The sequence below is a fragment of the Topomyia yanbarensis genome, chromosome 2 (assembly GCF_030247195.1).
Source record: "Topomyia yanbarensis strain Yona2022 chromosome 2, ASM3024719v1, whole genome shotgun sequence".
NCBI lineage: Eukaryota > Metazoa > Arthropoda > Insecta > Diptera > Culicidae > Topomyia > Topomyia yanbarensis.
In genome coordinates this window covers 16,321,492-16,343,648 of record NC_080671.1, presented here as the reverse complement: position 1 = coordinate 16,343,648, position 22,157 = coordinate 16,321,492, and the positions used below count along the sequence as shown (strand labels likewise).

At 38.4% G+C, this 22,157-nt stretch overlaps 1 protein-coding gene across 2 annotated transcripts in view; it reads left to right on the top strand.

The window, feature by feature from the left end:
* Positions 1-19,489, top strand: part of LOC131679019 (ras-related and estrogen-regulated growth inhibitor) — a 65,446-nt gene extending 45,957 nt beyond the window's left edge. Inside the window, exons 3-6 of one of the 2 annotated variants that reach the window (XM_058959532.1) lie at positions 17,945-18,126; positions 18,191-18,349; positions 18,631-18,973; positions 19,028-19,489. In XM_058959532.1, coding sequence (XP_058815515.1) covers positions 17,945-18,126; positions 18,191-18,349; positions 18,631-18,973; positions 19,028-19,260 — 917 coding nt within the window. In that variant the 3' untranslated portion in view covers positions 19,261-19,489. The remainder of the gene's footprint in view (positions 1-17,944; positions 18,127-18,190; positions 18,350-18,630; positions 18,974-19,027) is intronic. The other variant, XM_058959533.1, reaches the window with a different exon arrangement.
* Positions 19,490-22,157: the final 2,668 nt, after the last annotated feature.

The window sequence follows — 22,157 nt, the reverse complement described above, 5'->3', positions numbered from 1 at the left end:
TCAGGACCACCATCATTTTTGTAAAGAATAATTTGGAATATTCCTCGCCTAAATCACCTTTTGTCCGAAAATTCCAATAAGTATCAACATATTTGAAGAACGTGTTCCTTATGTATTCTACATCTCTCCGGTTATGTCGCAGACATTACCCACCCATCTTTTTTTTTCAAAAATGTTTAAGCCGAAAAACAAGATTTTTGTTGACAACAACAATTAATTAAATAAAGTGCATTATCATGATTTTGGATCTGCCGGATAATATATTTTATCTAATATATTGTTTTGGGTGAGACAATCAACTGTTTTCGTTTAATCGTGAGAATAATAGAATTTGGGTTAATCCAGTTCGGACCATTTCCCGTACATTCGATCTGACACACGATCGATAGAGCTTTCAGGAAAACATAAGTTTTTGCAAATCGGTTAACAGATTTCTACGTTATAGCTTTAACCTGTTTTTAGGCAATTTGGCCCAGCTTTTACTTTTAATTGCATATTTGCTACAAAGTTTTATATATCAAAGAGAAGTTTTCATTTCACAATTCGAAATTTAGTGAAAACCAAATAGGAATAACTTAGGAGAAAATAGGAAATCATTTCTGTTGCAAAAAATCGATGAGAAATGGGTGGTTCGAAATGGAACAGGGTTGGGGTAATTCGGACCATCTATGTACTTTTTCGCAGAACCATTTATACACAATACGGTAAAATATCGGATAAAGTCGCTTTAGATAAAATATGTGCAATTGATCAGACTTTCAGGATAAAATATTTATTTGTGAATCGGTTGACACGTTCCAGTTCTATAGCTCATAAACCTTTACTAGGTCCTAATTGGCCCAGTTCCCCCTATTGTTCAGCATGTCTACCGCATAACGAGTCATCTCCTTCTGATGATTTCAAAAGCGTTGTATCATATTATAGCAGAAATGCGTTTTCGCTCATTATGGGCAGTGATGCAAATGATCATCACATCATTCGGGGCAGCTCAGACATGAAACTGAGAGGCTCTGAACCGATGGAGTCTATAAATAGTACAATTCTCCATATGTAGGAAACTAGATATGTGCGCTGAAGTGTTTTTGGTCGACGGTGGCGTGAGCGTAATTTTCGACAGACGGCGGCGTTGGCGGCGTATTGCTTTCGATACCTATATTGGTATGACGAATATTGACACCTATGTAACTAAAAACTTACTGGCGATTCGGAATCATGGGCGTTAGCACGCACATTGGTTACCACTAAATCGGTCAAGTGAGCTTTTGGCTGCTTTGATCCATACAAATCGCCTGGAAAAGATGGAATCTTTCCCGTGCTGCTGCAAAAGGGATTTGATATTCTCAAACATGTCTTGAATAAGTTTATGCTTACCAATCTTGCTACCGGATGTATCCCGAAAGCTTGGCGAGAAATAGATGGTACATTTATTCCCAAAGGGAGGGAGGTGCTCGAGCTATGAAGAAGCCAATAGTTTTAGGGCTACCAGCTTAAGTTCTTTTTTTCTGGTTTTGTAAGAAAGCCCTCGATAACTACTAAACTGATGGGCTACGTGTCGTCGCTGATTGAAAAATTGGAAAAACGACAGCTTTCGACCGTGTCCTCATCAGCTTGCTGTGGAAAAGCTAAGGCGGACTGGATTGCCGGATTGGCTAACTAATTGGATCTCCTCATACCTTGCGCACCGTAGCACCTCGGTGCGACTTGGAGCTACACTAACGGATCTCTTCCATATTACATCGGGTGTTCCTCAAGGAAGTCATTTTGGACCTCTTCTTTTTGTACTTTTCGTGAACCTCTGCAGTGAAATGTCGTCGACTAAAGTCATGTATGCAGATGATTTGAATATGCACTTTGGTTGACTGTTGCACTTTGCAAATGGAACTCGAAAGGGTTATGGATGGGTGTGACAGAAACAGCATGAGTGTGAACATTCTGGATGGCAGCATAATCACTTTCGCACGAGCACAATTGCCCATTGTTTTCGAATATTTGATGTGTTCTGCTCCTGTAGAACGAGTCGCATCCGTCAATGATCTAGGTATCACTCTCGATTGTAAACTACGGTTCACCGCACATGTTTCTTCTGTCATAGCTACATCCTACGCTGTGCTTAGACTCATCAAGCGTAACACCCGTGCTTTCACTGATGTTTACTGTCTAAAAACTGTATACATCGCACCGGTACGCAGCATTCTGGAATATGGAGTTACCGTATGGGTCCTTACCAAACCGTTTACATTAATCATTTCAAACGGGTACAGAAGAACTTCATCAGGTTTTCCCTTCGTTGGCTGCCCTATTACAACTACTTCCATACGAAGATCGCTGCGCTCTCATCAATCGCTGCGAAATAGGCGAATCTTTCTGCAACGACTCTTCATCTTCGACTCGCTTACAGACTTCCGGAAGATCTTTCCGGAGAAATGATTTTTTTCCGGCGCCCAACACACCGTACGCTATACGGCCAGAATAATCCACTGGATGTTTGTTGCCGGCTCTCGCTCAAGTAAGCTAGCTTCGGTGTAATCCTAGATATTGAGGGTGCTTGTGACAATGTGTCCTTCCAGTCTATTTTGATAACGAAGCGCGGAAATGGAGTATCTGCAAGTGTTTCGGGTTGGATAAACGCAATGCTTTGTAACCGTGTTCTTTGCTCGTCACTGCGACCCACAAAGATGAGAAATTTGAGTATTTGCGGCTGTCTTCAGGGTGTCGTTCTGTCACCTTTAGTATGGAAACTAATTGCCGACGACTTGTTGAGGAAACTCAATGAGCTTGGATTCTCAACCTACGGGTTTGCTGACGATATCAAAATACTACTTACTAAACTTTGCATCGGAACAATCTTTGATTTAATGCAACAAGCATTAAGGGTTGTCGATAAGTTAAACTATCAGTTACACCAAACAATACTTCAATGGTTCTTTTCACGAATAAGCGAATAACAACAGGGGTTCTTTCCTTGGAATTCTTTGATTCTACTCTACTGTGTGCAGATCAATTCAAATATGTTGGAGTTATCTTGGATTCCAAACTAAATTGGTCTGCTCACATTGAGTTCAGAGACAAGAAAGCGTGCATGGCCTTCGGGCAGTGCAGACGAACTTTTGGAAAGATCTGGGGTCTCAAACCTAAATACATCTATTGGATTTACACGACAATTGTACGTCCAATACTGTCATACGGATGCCTTGGGTTGTGGCAGAGGTGAGAGGTAATGACGGTACAGTCAAAGCAAAACCATTTGAAAAGAATGGCGCACTAAATATCTAACCATTACACGACTGTAAGCGCAGTGACAATAGTCTAATAAAAATCTATTCCGGCATTCGAAAGGCAAACAGAGATGAACAGCAGCAATCATCATTGATTGATGCTAATCGTCGACAGGTTTTCAGTGGTGATCTTGCGTGGCTTTTCTTTTGTCGGTTGTCACGGTAAAGATGAACAAGTCTGTCTATGCCAAGACACATGCTGGTGAACTCGGGTGATTCGTAGTTATGCTGCCTAAGCTCGACCCTCATCAGCAGAAGCCAAAAGTTAAGCCCGTAAGATATTAATCCTGTTCTAATGATCCTGCCACTTCTAGTTTTCCAATCTGTATACTTCACATCCTTGCTCTCACTTGGGTACAATGGCTCTAATTTTCATAACTTTCCCTACCCAGTAATCTCTAGCCAATTGAATGACGGTCAAATGTAAAAAAGAAAATGTGTCTAACATAGTCGAAATAAAAAGGAAAAAAGAAAAAGAAACTTATGGGAATCCATCGGCAGCGGTGGGTAGCCGTTATAGACACAGCTACCACCTTACACAATGTAGCAAACCCGGCACGACTGTAAGCGCAGTGACAATAGTCTAACCATTATAAATACATCTCAAACAAGCAGCACTATACTGTGCATACAGACTGCAGTTTACTGGATTTTTACATGGGGTGAATATATTTTTGCATCATTGTGGTCACAAATGATACATGGGGTGAATACATTCCATGTGAAGATTTCAACTCGAGAAGAGTGATTGTTTGGCTATAGACAACGAAAAAAAGCAAGTGGCCTGCTACGCCGACGGCTCTCTGATGGCGGAACGTGCTGGTACTGGTGTTTACTGTCGTAAAATGGGATTGGAACAATCTCACTCGCTAGGTAGATACTGTACTGTATTCCAAGCAGAAATCTTCGCGATTGTGTGCTGGGTACAACCGGTCTGGCAAAATTATAAACTTCTGCTCCAATAGTCAGGCTGCAATCAATGCCCTTAGCTCAGACAAATCACGGTTAAAACTAGGGAACGCGTGCCGAACCCAAATTAAAAAGCCAAGCATTGTCAACACTATCTACCTTGTTTGGATGCCCGAACATTTCGATATTAGCAGCGATTGACTTCGTTGGTCCTGAGTAGTCTTATGCTATATTTCACCCTAAGGAGGAAAATTTTGGTAAAGTGTAGGAGTAGTCTTGCCAATTTCGACAAGTTGGATATAATAATACGGCACTGGGATTCGCTCGAGCACTACAATTATTGGTAAAATCTACAAACGTGTCGCCAAACAAAGGCGTTTCTAGAACAACCGTGACAGGTGGTTTCGAAATATCTCATACATTTTTCGAAGCTCCACTGCGGCATGCTGACTAGGGCTTTAACCGGCCACTGCAAACTCAATTATCGCATGGCAACTATTCAGCGCGCTGAGTCTTTTTCATGTGACCTTTGTGAATTCGACTACCGAACCTCATATCATCAGATATGCAACTGTCCAGCAGTACCGTATTTGCGATTTCGGGTTTTAGCCGTTTAGGAGATTTTAACTCTTTTGAATTTAATTGACTTGCTGTTAGTATTTGTGCTGTTAATTGTGTAAAATACGTTGGTGATTAGTAATGCATTTCTTTTCATGTATGCTTATTGGACAGGCTCGAGGATGCATAGAAAAAATATAAAAATGATCCTAAATAACGAACGCGATTATAAGACGATCCCACCTAAATTTCAGAAGGTGTACTGAGTGCATGCTCAGTGCACAGCGCGACTTCAGGAGAGTTAACATTTATCAAAACTCTAGAAAATTCAAATCTAAGATTCAATAAACTTTATTACAAAAAAAAACAAATATTGCATAAACGACTCAATCAATAAAAACTTAATTAAATTTTTATTCTTCCCGATCCGAACCGATTCTCGCAGCATGCTCCGGAAAAAAACGTCGCAAAACCACGTCTCCGTCTCGTGTGACAAACATCACCATCGTTACTTTTACCATCATTATAACTGTGCGTGGTTATTATATTCGTCCCCACCACGCCCTTCCCGTCTGCCGTCGTCTGTCTAGCTCATAAAAATTAATCGAAAATTTTGGTAGTCCATCATTACCGAGAGTCTGGATGATGTGTTCCGAAATGCCAGCCAGTCAGTGCAGTATGTGGCCGAATGAAAGTAACAATCAATCACATCGGGGTCAGGGACATGTGGGCTGCCAAACAAAAAAACGGTGGGAGTACCTACTGGCAAGGGTGACAGACTTCGGTAGTACCTACCAACCACATCATCTCATCTCAGCCGCTGCTGGATAATGACAAGCTTTCAGCTGGCATAACAACAAATTCGTCGAATGGAACGTAAAGAAATTATACGTTTAAATAGGGGGTGGGTTAGCGTAGTTAGGGTAACACTAGATTAACTTTACGTAGCCGACCTGGATTCGATCCCCATTACCGCGAATGTAGTGTTATCCATCTGCGTTGATATTGAATCGATTTGACGTCGTTTGTGTTTGGAGGAAAAACAACCGCCTGTTCGGGGAATTTGGAGACAAACAAACGACTCGATTTTACTATAGGAAGGGAACCAAAATTTTAGGGGACATACACAAATGACGTAACTTTTTTCAACGATTTTCTAACCAACAGGATACCAAGTCAAGCCAGTTAGGGAAGAGAATCGTTCTTGTATTGGCTGCCGTTTTATGCTATATGCACACTACAAAGTTAAGGACATTATACATGCGAGCCACAACATAGCTCCTATGCCACACACACCCCTCTCCCCTGCCTAACCATGTATCTGACATAAGCAAATATAAAAATACGGTTTTCAACACACTAACCTTGCTGGTGTGCCACGAAACTGCTACTTAAGGAAGCTAGAATATTTTCCTATACAATCGATCCGAGTTTTTGACGGAATGCCATCTGTAGCTCCTATTTTGTGCGAAAAAATCATCCTCTTCACTTGGGGTTTCTTCTTCTCGTTTTCATTGCACTTTTTCTAATGCACTTTTTTCACACACCACTGCAAAAACACTCGCGAAACTTTAATCGTTTACTAACCAAACTTCAAATTTTCTGCCAATGTGCAGATGACCAAAGGAAAATGTTCGGAAACTCTCATTTGTGCGTTTGAATTTTCACTTCAGATTTCAGTTTTTCCTAATGTAAACAAGCGAGTCGGTGCCTAGCAACGTGGCTTCCACATATCTTCACCTTTACACACATTTTAATAATTAGCAACAAGAAAAATGTCATCATGATCATTAAACACCGTTTTAACTCGTAGTGTGAACGTAGTATTAAGCATATCTGTTCTATGTGTGAATGGGACAATTAAGTGTGTAACGATAGTACAGTACAATCTTTTTGATACGACTCGATGCGTGAATTTAGAATTTATTCATTTCATATGAATAATAAATTTATTTATAACAAATAAGTAATAAAAATAGTTGTAATATGTGTCCACCGAATTCTTCGTTTACCATACTTATCTCAGTGGTGGAGCTTTTTCAACGTCGCGATAATACCTGAGGGTTATTCGATCTGATTTCTTGGCTGTCGCTTTCGTTATGTACTGTCATCACTGTTGCTGTCTTGGAGATTGTTTTCGTTTTCAATTCGTTTCTTTGACGCGGCTCAATGCGCTATCCTAACGGAGCTGTCTTGATGTCCCCGATCAGAGGTTCCTCATAGATTCTAGCCGAGCGATCTCTCCGTCTTAGGTAGTAACTTCCTCACTGGATATCACTGCATATACTGCCAAGAAGTATTCGATTTCATGAAATTAAACTAGAATTACAGAGAATTTAAAATTTCGACCTATTTCTTTGAGCCAATTTTCAATGCCCGTTTTAGCCCATTTACCGTAGTAGTAGGACAAACAAAAGCTGAAATTTTCTTCAAAATCGGAGAACATCAAGACGACGAGCGACGAAAAGCTGGTTATCAAGATTATAGAACAATAAAATCACCGCCTACTGTCAGACTAAAGTGCAAACATTGTATATGCATGAGCGATGATATTTTTCGTTGTTAACTTTTACGATCTGTTACCTCGTACTAAGACATCCTTCTAATTTGTACTTTACAATATAAAAAAACCATTTTTGTAAGTTAAAGCCAACCTTTCACCCTCATTATATCTCCTTAGTGCTTCTATGTAATTTGACACTAAAGTAACTCCAACAATCGTGCCTTATCATCCCTCTCATGGATTAAATGACAGCACGTCTCGGAAAGATATCGAGAATGGCTTGCATAACTGACGGCATCAATCGTTTGCACTGGCTGAAACGGCGGATTAGCTCATACATTTTAATATTGAATTCAATTTTTCAAACTTTCGACAGAATATTTACTACACCACATTTCGCGATAGATAAAGCAATCCCCGAGCCATGTTTTGCATAATCAAGTTTTGTTTGTGTAAAGACCATTTGTCTTGTACCTCTTTGGTCCATCAGTCAACGTTCCAGTCCGACCGTATCTCCAGCAGTGTCCTGCAGTGTCGTGAGAACCAACCATCAGCGCGAAAAATGATAAGAATCATTATCCGTCGCGCGGGAAGACGTAGTTCATGAACTCTTCTTCCGCTTGCCAAGGAAAATTCCGCACTTCGCTTTCCGTTCCCGTTCGATGGGTTCCTAATGGATGGAGTGGGGAGCTGAGAGAGAGAGAGCGGATGAAATGTCGTTGTAGTACTACGCCACCAAGGTTACTTGTTGAATACAATATGTACACGTCGAATAATAGTAATAATGGAGCAAAGGAGAACTTTTAATGACTGTCGCATTCGCGACATTACCCGAGACGACCAAACCCCCTCGGTCTGGATGGTCAGGTAATGTTTCATCGTAGGTATTTATTTTCCTGTTCTGTTGAGTCTGTGTACGTTCAGTGCACTGGATAGCGAACGGTGCGCGGGAATGAATTTTCTTTACGTAAACAAGAAGCGAGCGTATGATCAGATCGGGAAAGCGTCAATTTAATCGGGTTCCGGTAGTGCAGGGTGAGAATAATAATTGTTTCTCGTTTGAAGTAGACCTTATGTAATCGCGCAATTTCTAGTTTCCTGGTTCTAGCGACGGTTTTCCAACGTATATATTGATTGATTGTTTACCTTCGTTAACCAATAAACTTGTGTCGTACATTCCTTTTGCGACAATCTGATACCTTCTTATAACGGGGGCACGCCTTCCTGGCTAAATGTGTCTGTTGTACGATTTGAAAAATGGGATTTCAAATTTTAGAAGCGCGTTTTCTGATAAGCGAGAAGAGTAACAATTTTTTTTAACTATGTACAATTTTTTTAGGATGTTCCTCAAGGAAGTCATTAAGAACTACTCATAAATGTTTTATTTATCAATACTATTGATTCATGTACTAAATATACATCTTAACACTTTATAATGACTTACAAAAACGAGTGGAAGTTGAGGTCTATTTTTTGGAGTAAGCCATGTGTTGCCTAATGCAAATGCATTGCATTTCAAATTATTTATTAACATTTTGAAATCGATTTTCGGGATCATTCTTCTACAAAAAAAGTGATCAAATCGGTGAGCTCGATCGATTAATTAGCCATCGAAGGATACAATTGCTGAAAGGAAGGGCCATTTGCAACCAACTGCATAAAAAATGTTTTTATTGCGGGAAGAAAGCTTATTAAGGTTCCTTTCAGAACTCCTTTTATGAGTTCATATTTCTGAACTCAGGAGCTACTTGCTTCGGTTTTGCATCAGTACTTCATTGAGCTATTATTTTTGGAGGACCTTGAAGAGACACATTCTGACCTTCACAACGGAGCTTAGGAGAGGAAATATTCCTCCTTCGGTTTCTCCTCGTGCTGTTTGTATGCGGGTCATGTCGGACGATCATGTGGTTTTCCTCCACAGTAGAGATACAGTCCGATATCCTTTCCGCAAGAGTCATCCACATACTTCCCTTCGCATTTCCTACCACGAACCTTATTGCTGCAATTGGAGGATGTATCCCCCAATTGTTTGCATTTGTGCAGCTCATGACACGCGGCAAAAATATACGAACAGGTAGACGAACATTGTCAAAGAAAAGGAAGTTAGGTAGAACAGAACCGGCAAAAGTCACTCGATAAGAGTCTGATGTGACGTATGTCCTCTTCCCGTCAGCTGCCACTGATGCTGAATGCAATCGTTTTCAGTATCTTAACTGGCAGAAGCATGTCTTTAAAACATTAAACAGCCAACCCCATGTGCCACGCAGTTAAAATTAGAATCGGAGATAAATCAGTCACATTCAACCCGATTACATGGTACGAATACTCTATGCTCTTTCTTAAAAGGCCCGAAGTCAGCAATATCATTTGCCTGCTTCAAACTATTTACTACAACCGGAAGCTTATCAGGTCTAGTTTTTGATATTTCTGTCGCTGCCGAATATCTCTCCTTCAGAGCTCGAGAAATCACTAATAGATTCAAACATTCCTTGTCTTTGGCCGGAAAAAAATTACAAATGGCTCGTTTGCGGAGGGTGGGTACAATTTGAGCTGGGGAGCCGCTGTGCGGCAAACGCGTACGCATAAAAATACCAAATACTGAAACCTCGACGAGGCGGAGAATGCGCAATACAACCTTGATAGCGGATTAGCACTATTCTTAATAAGATTGTACAGCACGGATTGGAGAGATTGACCTATCAGTCCGAGTATCACTGAACGAATGCTGATGAGTATTTGTTACATGCCTCTATTCGACAGTTTGGAAATGAGAGAACGGAAGTAGGCGGAGATTTGTTTAATTACTATAAGCCTGTTTCCCTGGAAGATCTGCAGCTGCACTTATAGTTGATTGCAAAGTTTGACAAAAACGACCAACAATGTATAAAAATGATAATTTTCAAATGGCTCTTGATTTAATGATCGGACGCGATCAGATGAGTAACAACTCAATGCTCTGAGAATTGCCAGTATTTTCATCCGCTCAACCTTTCCTTTTAATTTGACTTCATTAATTAACTTGTTTAATTATGAAATTGTACTGAAATCATAAAATAAACAAGAATCTTCATTCTTCAAGAAAGATTAAACATTTTTATTTCGCAATTTTTATTAGCATAGATTAGATAATTTTATATAGTGTTCTCACATGCTTCCTCTTTAAAAAGATGATGTTTGATAGTGTGTAAAAAGTTAAGACATCGTTAATAGTTGTAATTTTAATGGAACGTAGAAAATATTGAAGAATATATAAAAACCTGTTTTAATCCACCTAGCGGTGCAATTGTGCCTTTCTCAATCATGAACACGAGAGTTTTTTAGTTGCTTATATTTATTAAAAGTTTTCAAATGTATACATTACAATTTTATTATACATGACTTGACAACTATGTACAAGAAAAGAAATCATTATTCGAGTTCTAAAATTTTGGAAAAGAAAAAAACAGCCACGCCCAAGTAACAATTTTGGTTATATTGAAGTTTTATAGCGTTAAATAAAACTAATATTTAAAACTTCCCATGCTAACCTTATGATCTTATATACTTCCTACAGGCTGCTATAAACCCATGTTATGACAAATTGGCCCAGCTTTATTGTAATCGGTAGAACTTGTTATGCAAACTATCGTAGGAGTAATAGTTTTATTACAGTTCTATTCTACTCTTTAGGTGTGATATTAAACCAACAGCATAAAACCTTCTCCTGACCTAGCAGTGTGGAAAACCACTATATGAGTGCTATTAAACCATCATAAAACTGTGTAAAGTCTTCCTGCAGAAGTCCATAAAACTTCTTATGCTATCCATGTTAGAACTTTCAGTTTTAACCAAAATGTTTTCACTGATTAGTTGTATTCAATAAAATTTTATCGTGGTTTTATTCCTCGACATCGCATGATGCCAATCATCGAACAAAATGCCATATTGTAAGGTATACATTTTCAGAATAGTGAATAAAAGAACTTTATTATTGTTCATAACACATCCATGCGTGTTTGAAGGCATGCCGTTAAGGATTGATGGTGAAACATCATGAAAGAGCAACGCAAAATAAATGCGCCCCTTGAATTCTACTAAAAAAGAGCATTCGGTAATATTTTCTGCAAATATTGAAACAACACTTAACCAAGTTTTGGAAAAAAATGTTAATGTTTTGTTAAAAAGTGCAGATTCTTTCAAAAAATGTCTCAAAATGTTTGATTCCACCCTTCATATGAACAAGAAGGCGTACATTTGAGAAATTTTACTTTGCAATTTGCTATTTTTGCTTCAAGGCGACATTTTTTTTATAAAACTTGGTATACTTGAATAATTCTTTCATAAAACAATTCCTCCTAAAACGGTCATAACTGAGCAATTCATATAGCAAGCGTGTTTATCATGGCACTTCTGCATCTATGTTAAGAGTGACAAGTTTTATGCTGGACTAAATCACAGCTTGCTGGTTTTGATTATTTTGACAGTGACTTTGTCCAGGATGATAAATGAAAGGTGGGGGTTTTTACTATGTAACGGTGCGGTTGTCTAATTTGAGTAGCGCAATAGATTAAAATAAACACACTGAATACTCGCCATCTCTATAGTGTGTTCACCATTTACTGTCAGTGTCATTCCAATCGAGCACGAGATTTGTAAATAGTCCTCGTTCGATAAAGATTCGCAGTGATTTTCTTCAAATTGTGTACCGAAATCTAGGGACAGATCTCTTGAGATGCATTTTTAAAAATCAACGAAACTAAATATTTACTTTCCATCAAAATAGAAATTTGAAATGCATTTTACGTTGCGTGTAAGACGTCAAAGCCCTGCCACAAACTAACTCTACTCCAACAAAGTTTCGAACGAAGTAGATCAGCGTAAGACGCTTGTTGCTCAAATGTTTCGGCAAAAGAGTGAAAGTTGATGCAAAAATGGAAATAAAATGCGTTTTTTCAAATTTGTTATGCATTTCTAGAGTGATCTGACCCTAGACCGAAATGCATTTGTATGAGTTTATAGTACTAAACCGCAGATGGACTTCCTTTTTGCCTTTCTCCTATGCAATCACTCTGAAACCCGGCTTTTTGAACGAAGCCCGGAGGGCTGAGTCTCTAATACCATTCGACTCAGTTCGTCGAGTTCGGCAAATGTCTGTGTGTGCGTATGTATGTGTGTATGTATGTATGTATGTATGTATGTGACCAAAAATATGCATATCGGTTCGTCGGAGATGGCTACACCGATTTTATCAAACTTAGTCTCAAACGAAAGGTATAACGTTCCTATAGGCTGCTATTGAATTTAATTTAATTCTGACTTCCGGTTCCGGAGTTACGGAGTAAAGAGTCCGGTCACGCATGAAATTCCCATATAAATCGGCATCAGCTTGTTATCTAAAAGATGCAAAACTTCATAAAATGTGGCCTAAATTATTTGGATTTGTAGTTTCAGCTCACTGATGTCCAATCAAACTCACATTGATCAATTTGGACACCTTCGGCGGAACCGGAAACTTCGGGAAAATTACCAAGTTCCTGAATTTAAATCACATCTGCTTCTTAGAAATGTCTGTCTCAATTTTCTCAAATTTAGTCTCAAATGAAAGCTACTGCATCCCTATCAACTGCTCTTAAATTCCATTGGAATCGGTGTTCTGGTTCCTGTGTTACGGGTTGAAGTATGAGGTCACATGCGAAATTCCCATATAAACCGGTATAATCATTACATCTAAATGATGCAAAACTAATTGAAATGAATTTTACATTGTTTGAAATTGTTGGTCTTGATCACTTATTGCAAATCAAAGTCTCTATGACCACTTTGGGAACCATCGGGGCTTCCAGAAGGTCCGAACAAATGGCCAAATTCTGAAATTAGAGTCACACCTATTTCTCATATATTGCTGAATCGATTCTCACAATCTTATCCTTAAATGAAGGGTATAGTATTCACATTGATTGCTACCGATTGTCATTTTAACGAAGTATTGGTTCCGGAGTTATAAATAAAAGAATATGTTCACACCATAAATTTCCCAAATAAACCTTTTTGCCCTTCTCCTATAGAAAAATTATGCAATCTCTCTGACAATCGACTTTTCAACAGAGGTCCGGAGAGCCGTAACTCTTATACCATTCAACTCACTTCCTCGAGTTCGGCGAATGTGTGTGCGTATGTACATACGTATTTGGCTAACAATCGCACATCGGTTACTCAAGGTAGATAGTATTGCTAGGTTGCTTTTGAATTAAATTCTGATCCGACATCCTGTTTCAGAGTTGCTGGTTGACAAGTGCGATCATACAGTAAATTCCCACATAAACTGGTACTGCCATGATACCTAGAAGATTGGTCACCTAGAATGTCTTCATGCCCCGGAAATCTTGCCAATGTTCAGAGTTAATTTTACGCCTATTCCTCAGAGAGCATTCTTGACCGTTTTCCATCATCTTCTATATATAAAGTGATTGGTGCGATGCTTCAATTGGCTGCTATTGAATTTCATTCCGATCTGACTTTCGGCTCCTGAGTTATAGGTTGGTTAGTGCGATCACATAGAAATTTCCTTTATACCTGTACATTACTTAAATGGTTAAAAACCATAAAATGTGATTATTGCAACAACAGCAAATAAATTAATTTCGACCGAAGTTCTGGCAACATTGCCCAGACCGACTGTCAAATGAACTTTTTGTTGCTTTGGTTTTGAGTTATTAGTGAATACGCGAAAGTATTGCGAATCTTTTCTAAATTTCACTTTGCGATTTTTCAGCTCGTTTAATTTGCACCACTGCGAGTGTAAAATGGCGGGGTCCAAACCCCTGAACCCCTTCTTCTTCTGGATCCGCCACTGGTTTCAAGTGTTTCAGCGTCGACAGTGTCGACTCGACACATAGCAACTCAAGTTCGTAGCTTTCGATTCATTGTACGTATGTGTAAATCGCACAGAATATCTAATAGACAGTTCCACCATTATATTAAACATAACTAGCCATGGAATCGTAGTTTGGATAAATGAGAAAGGCACAATTGCACCACTAGGTGGATTAAAACGGGTTTTTTAATATAATGCGAGAAGTGGTTCTTAAAATTGTTGCAACGGCTGTTTTTGTCGGCAAAGTCAATTTTTGTAAACAATCAAAAAACAAATCATTGCAACTCTAACAGGTAATTTAGCCACTGTAAGTGACGTATTCTTCATCACACCTAGAAATAATGAAAGTACATTTATTACATTGCTGCTTTCAATATTAAAAATTACCATGCCCTTTGAATCAACTACTAGCTTTTATTTAATTATCAATAATGACATAATTTTCACAAATGATCTAATTTCGATATTTAGTTATTTTTCAAACGAATGTTATTTTATTAAATGTGTTTTCTAGCATCAACATAAGTCACCAAATCGTAAATTGTTTTAAAAATAAAACAATGATTAATGAGTTTCTCGTGATTGACAACTGCATCAGCACGCACAAAAAAGCTCTCACCTTTATTTACCATCTTGATAATTATCCTGGAGAAACGAGAAAAACAAACGAATCCTCCTGCAGCGGTTGTTCAGAAATTCTTAAGAGTTATTAACCTGCAAAGACGAAACAATCCTGTCTTGGTTCGTCTTCTTCTTTGGATCGAAAGAAATTGAGGGAGAATTCCATTTCCGAATGGTATTTTCGAAGTAACTTATTTGCACTACAGTTACTATATTACATGCAAGTAAACAAAGATTCGAGCTTCTGATGACAATTTTATAACTCCTTAGTATAGCTCATGCCCTTAATAAGAGTAATTATTTTAAAGGGGTGTAAATATAGACATTACAAAACCTGAATACGTGCAATAATCTACGATAAAACTGTCTTATAACTTAATTTCTTGCTGTATGTTAGTTTTATTCCAGTTTTAACAAAGTATTTAGAACCGTTTCACAACCACTATACACTGATAGAATATATTCGTAAATCGCTTGCATTAGTTTCGTACAGATAATTTTCATAAAATATACGAATTTTTCGTACATATAATGAATCGTTCGTAGTTCTATTGAAACACATTTATTTTTTATTACGAGTTTTTCGTCAAAACCACGAAATGACTTTCGTTGGCTTATTACGAAACAGCTTCGTTCGGCAAACGAATTGTTCGCTGCTATATACGAATATCTTTATAATATTTACGAGCACCATTCGTCGAACCGTCAACGTCAATAGAGCTTCAATATGGAGTCATTGTTGCTATACGTCATATAACTGTTGATGATCACGACGGTCTCGGTCTGACTATTTAGTAGCCGTATCCGTGTCTGCCAGTTTCAGGAAGATTTTCTAAACCTCTTCCGTTTCTAGTTGATCCAGAATCCGGAGCAGTACGGATTCAGTTGAGCCATCGATGGTTTTGTATGAATAATTTTGAGTTTTTCTCTGCCGGAGCAATGTCAAAAGAATATGCTATTAAATACGAAAACTTCTCTTAGATGAACGAAATGAATTCGTGCGACCAACGGGATTGTTCGTAATATACATAGACGTTTATTAAAATAAACAAAACATTTCGTTTCATTCACGAAAATTAATGTCGTTTTCAACGATTACATTCGTGCAGTATACATTAAACGTGGAAAATTTACGAAAGATTTCGTTCACCAAGCGGCCATTCTTGTTCATGAAATGAACGAAACCTACTATTTAGAATGCACGAAAATACTTCGTTGCAGAAAACGACGAATGAATTCGTGTATTGTATGATCGATTTCATTATATTTATGAATTTATATTATCAGTGTATAAACTTGTAACCTAAAGTTTTATCGTGGAAGTCATAACATAGTTTTATAGTGAAATTCAGGAACAAATGAAATGACAGCTGCATAAAACCATAATAAAATCACCGGTTTCAAGGATTCCTTCGTAAAACCAGGATAAAACAATGATAAATCCCCGAGGTATTTTAAATGTTTCTTGGGCGGTTATATTGAATTGAAAAAACGAGCGAAACCGGCTAAGTCCCAAAAAGTCGATTAAAAAAAAATCGGCGTAGCATAAAATCTCGACGTTTCATGCATTTTAAAGATGTTTGGCATCAAAATTACGAATTCGATTTCTGAAATTTCATGGGGTCCTGCCTTAGAAAAAAAAAATTTGAGTTCCGGCTTATATAGAAATATCATATGTGACCGGACGGTTTAGTCTATATTTCCGGACCCATATAAGCGATCCGTGCGAAATTTTATGGCCGTCTGTGGGGATAGTATAGCTATCATTTGGAACTAAGTTTGTGAAAATCGGCCCAACCGTTTCCGAGAAACTGATGTAAGTTCGTTAATTTAGAAAGATGGCCGCTTTTTCCGGGCACTTCTGGAACTGTCTATGGTGGTCAATGTAGTCAACGAAAGTTTGGTTGGCTGTCGGTGACCTAGAACTGTAAATTTAAGTTGTTTGAGAGACATTTTAGCGAAATTTTTACCTTTTTTGCTTTCATCGGAGTATTAGTTTGAATCACAATTTGTTATGTGATCACACGTCACAACCCATAACTCCGGAACCGGAAGTCGGTTCGGGATAAAATTTAATAACCATTTACGGGGACGCAACATCTTTGATCTTTGACCAGACTAAGTTTGGTTGATTCGGTCTAGCCATCTTCGAGAAACCGGAACCGATGATGGTGGCCAATGCGATCAAAGAGACTTTGAATGGCTATTAGTGACCTAGTACTACAAATCGAAGTAGTTGTGATCACATTTTGGAAAAATTTTTTACCATTATACATTCATTGCAGAATTTATTAAAATCGACATTTTCTGCGTTATCGTGCTCATCACCCTGTAATTACGGAACCGGAAGTCGGATCCATTAGAAATTCAATAGCAACCTAGGGGAACGTTGTACCTTTCATTTGAGACTAAGTTTGTGAAAATCGGTTCAGCCATCTTTGAGAAAAGTGATACACACATACATACACACACAGACATTTGCTGAATTCGACGAACTGAATCGAATGGTATATGTCACTCGGCCCTCCGGGTTTCCGTTAAAAAGTCGGTTTTCAGAGCAATTGCAATACCTTTCTATTAAGAAATGCAAAAATATAAGTTGATCTAAACGTAAAATTTGAATTTTCCAGCCTATTTTGGTTAAGTTTTTATTCCAGCTACTTCACAGTGCAATGGGGAAACAGCGGATCCTGCATGTTGTTATTGCTGCGAAATTCTGTAAACAGCTCACCGTTTTCGCTCATTTCTCCTAGGCTATCGCGTCCCATGACCCGCTCATAGCCTGTATTGTAGCAGTCTCTTTTCACATCGAAAGCGTAGATCGTGATATTATCTTTTGGATCCTTACCAATGACAACATTCAGCTGAATAGAAATTCTTCTTGTTCTGTAGATTTCATACCCGTATACCCGGCAATGATTATTTGATAATCATAATTATCTTATGCAAACAAATAAAAAAATGCGTTGCTTGCTATGTATCATATTTTAAATAAGAAGAACAATCCTCATTTAGCGTAATCATAATCATGGACCACCATATAATTATGTACAAATACAAAAATCCGTATGAGTTCAAATATGTATTCAATTCTTTTCTCATTATGCGTATAATAAGCTTTTAAAATCTTAGGTCATATTCATTAGTTTTTAGAATAAAATGGTTCTATTCTATTTTTGTATATATCGGAAACGCTTTTCATCACCTTCTCTGCTCTTATTTCAGCGATGGTGGTCCGCTTCATCACCAAGCGCTTCATCGGCGAATATGATCCCAACCTGGAGAAGGTGTACTCCTTCCACACCCTGGTAGACAACGAACTCGTTCAGTTCGAAATACTGGACGCCGCAGGGCAGCCTAATGTAAGTCGACGACCTTCCGAGAAAAGCAAACCCAAGCCAAAACAGGTAGTCGTTATGGTGTATATACAGAAATACTGTACCAGTGTCCCACTTTTTTTTCCATTCCCAGGAAACCGACTGCATGACCCTGGAGGCGAACATCCGGTGGGCGGAAGCATTCATCCTGATGTACTCGGTGGCGGACAAGTGTAGCTTCGACGAATGCAATCGGCTCAAATTTCTCATCAACTACAACAAGCGGAGACGCCGGCTGGGCTCGTACAGTAAGGTACTTTTATTTGTGATCCTTCTGATAACGTTGTCAAGTAATTTTAAGACAATCAATCAAAGAAGATGAAAATGAATTGAATTAATGAGACGCGGAAAAACGTATTTAATTTTATTTCGTTTGGTGTTGGGAAATCATTTTGCGAATGGATTTTGCATCTAATACTTTATTTCGACGCTGAAGTAGCTTATTGAATAATTTTGAGTGACTAGGTTACAATCGCAATAATAACTCATCGCAACCTAGGTCAGACAGTACACTCAATTGTTTCTTAATTTCAGGACCCTTTGCTCGACGTTCCGGTGATACTGGTTGGCAACAAAATCGACCAAATCGGCGACCGGATGGTTTCGACGGAGGAAGGCCAGCGCCGGGCTAAGGAAATATCCTGCGCCTGTTTTCACGAGATATCCGTTCGGGAAAGCATCGAACAGGTCAGCGGAGTATTCCGGGATGCGTGCCGGTTTTGGCGAGTGCTCAATCGATACCCGAAGCTAAAGCGATCGACCAGCGACGTGCACGATTTGCACTCGGAGGTCGAACTGATTCTCAGCCCGGACAGTATTCTTCCGTTCTGTAACTGTGATTTGAGCCACGAGAAACGGCGTTCGATACTTATTTTAGGTAGGATTAAACTCAATATTTCTGAGCATCATGTTATTTCATTTTCTCTTTCAGGCCGCCCGTGGACGGAAGAGGAACCGGACGAAACGGACGAATCAGAGTCCAGCTGTTGTTCTTCGCAAAAATCCGACGTCGAGGAACCGTTCCGGGGTCGGGCGTCCACCGATGGAACGCTCCTGTCCAGACCACGTCGGTGGCGGTACACTCCACCTGGATCGCTGCTGCCCCATTCACGAGTCGAACGGCGCATGAGCATATCGATGAGAGGCAGTAATGCTAGCTACTGAGATTACACATACACTTCGAGAAGTGAATCGAAGTTTGAACCATGCTCTTAGATATAAGCTAATCGAAATGACAATATTGTGATTGTTTCAATGTTAACGTCGCTGTGCTTTACCAGGAGATACTACATACTGCAACGTAAACCGCCATCGCATTATAACCGTTTTACTGTAGCATTGTAATATAAAAAGATCTACATACAATACAGAGTGAAATCTCAATCATATTAAATGATAGGGTTATTTGAATATATCACATGCTTTTTGGTGTAGTGGTATGCTTTAATCCACTATAAATAGTAATTACACCAAATTAAATTCGATAGAGATTGTAGAATTTATAGTAGTAACTCTACAATTTGAGGATGGATTTTTATATCTCCATATACCAATCGGTTAGATAACACAAAACGCATCGAGTGGTATCGATTTTGATGCTGTAAAAATTGCAATATATGAGTGAAAATAAAATTCGCAAGTACACAGCAGGTTGCGCAACACTCGCTTAAAATATATTAGTTTGTAAAAATCGGAAATGAACTTCAGGCGTAAAAATCAAAATGACATCCTTCACTCACCCGAAGAAATCGGCAACAATGATTCTCCAGTCTAAAAACCTGGTTAAAAATAAATAATTCGTTCAAGAAAAAGCCGTACATCGCTACATTCATTATTACAAATTGGTTAAAGAAAACCACTTTTTATGAACCGGATATTTTTTTCTGGTTTTCATACTGAAGGTTTTTTAAACGTAAGAACATTGAAGGGCGCCGTTTCGATCGTTACCTTTGAATTTTTAATCCGATTTTTAGATTCTAAATTTAATTAAAGCGGGTTTCGCAAGTCATGTTCTGTTCTTGAGACTTTTATTTTCGGTCGCTCGGCCTCGAATTCTTTAAAATTTAATGTATATGCAATGAAATATTTCTAATGTCGAAACACTGAAGATCTGATCCAAAGATAGCTTCATTATTGGAGAAATACAGGAAGTTTAGGGTTTTTGAATCTTTCCATTAAGAAATCTCATAATAGGTCGTCAAATGGTGGGATAACAAAATTCTCACAAGTTTCCTATCTCATGCCTCCACGCGAGTCTAAGTCTATTGATGACATTTGGTCCTTAGACCGGCGACGACTGGGTGCTATCAGCCTTCTGCCGCTAGTAGCAGAATGAGAGGGTGCGAACAGATCTAGTCGAGAAAACATTGCCGTAAAAATGAATAGTTGATCGGAAATTACCCCCAATACGACTAATCTGACTAGTACCGATACGGGTCAATACGTATTGAAAATTCGTCGCGTCTGTTTTTATGAACCTAATTTCAAGCTCCATTATTGCTAACAAACCTGTGTCTCAGGTTAACAATCCTTTATATTTTTCTTTAGTGTTCGTTATTATCGAACGTATACTTGTATTCCAAAAACAATCCGATATGGAAAATATCACTCGGTAGTTTTCAAGCCAATAAATATGTCGTAGAGAAGAAGTAACAAATTCCGTCTAAATACTGTTTCAATAAATAGTGATCCGACCCATTACGCAGACAAGATTAGCTTACCTAGGCAATGCTCCCACGGTCGGCTGTGTGGAGTTCAAATTGCTTTTGTTTAGGGAACATAGGATACTCTCGGTAGCCGGCTGCCCAGAGTTTAAAAAGAACCAAAAACTAACCAAGATCTTTTCTTTTTCGAGTCATCGTGCACTCGAAGACTAACTAAACAACTACTTAATAAAATATGCTTCATAGGTCGCATCGCTTGCTTGGAGCAAATCCTAGACCTGACACCCTTCCAAACTACCAACTCCGCGAGACCTATGGAAGAGTCTGATGAATCGTCGTCCTTCTGTTAAGTAGGTGGAGCATCAACACTTCCTGTCTACCTTATCCTTTATCCTTCCCCGTGAACGATGAAATGGGGGCGGCCGGCATTTATGGCTATCATGCTGTTGTGGTTTTAATGTGGGTAGGATTGGTATGAATTCCTACTTACCATTTCCTAAGCAACTCTTATTAGATAATCAGCAGTCAAACATGATGAAGTCAGTGTGCAATCCGCCAAAATCATCGTCACAACGCAACGCAACGCTTTCACATTAACACTCGGAATACCAAGGGGGTAAAAAAAATGGGAACGCTTACTTTGGTCGGTCATATCTCAGCCGTTACATAATCGATTTTAAATCTGTCTTCACCAATAGAAAGATATGTCTTTTGTGAATACGTCAAATTAAAAAATAGAAGAATAGAGTTGTCTACCGTAAGTTACAGTAAAAAGAGTATAACAAAGTCAGTGAGAAAAAAAATGGGAACGCTTCTTTGACTTGCCATATCTTAGCTGTTTGCTCACCAATTTTAATTCTTTCTTCACCATTGGATAGGTAAATCTTTTATAAAAACAGTGAACAAAGAATGATGGAAATCAAATTTGTATATCTGAAGTAATTGTAAAAACAGTAATTGAGAGTCAGTACAGAAGAAATGAGTTTTTCTGTTCAAACAATCGTATCACGACCGTTTGTCAACCAATTTCAATTTTCCTTACACCAATGCAATCCTTAGAGCTTCTAGACTTGTAATATATGCAATAAATAGTAGATTTTCAAAAATTACTATACTTTTTCGAGTTTTTAGGAGATAGGATTTTTACAATGTACGTGGCATACGGTTGATTGAAATTCTTTGCGACTTGTTAGTTTTACGGTTTGAAAATTACCTGTTTACTCAATAGTTCTACATATTATACATGGATATTATTATATCAAAATGTTTGCACGAACGTGGAGAAACACATTATTGTATGTAAGTTACTAAATAATAGAGTGTGTTAGGACGATTCAGTAAATACGAAGAAGTTCAGAATTTTAAAATATTCATCATATAACTTTAAATTTGAAGCGA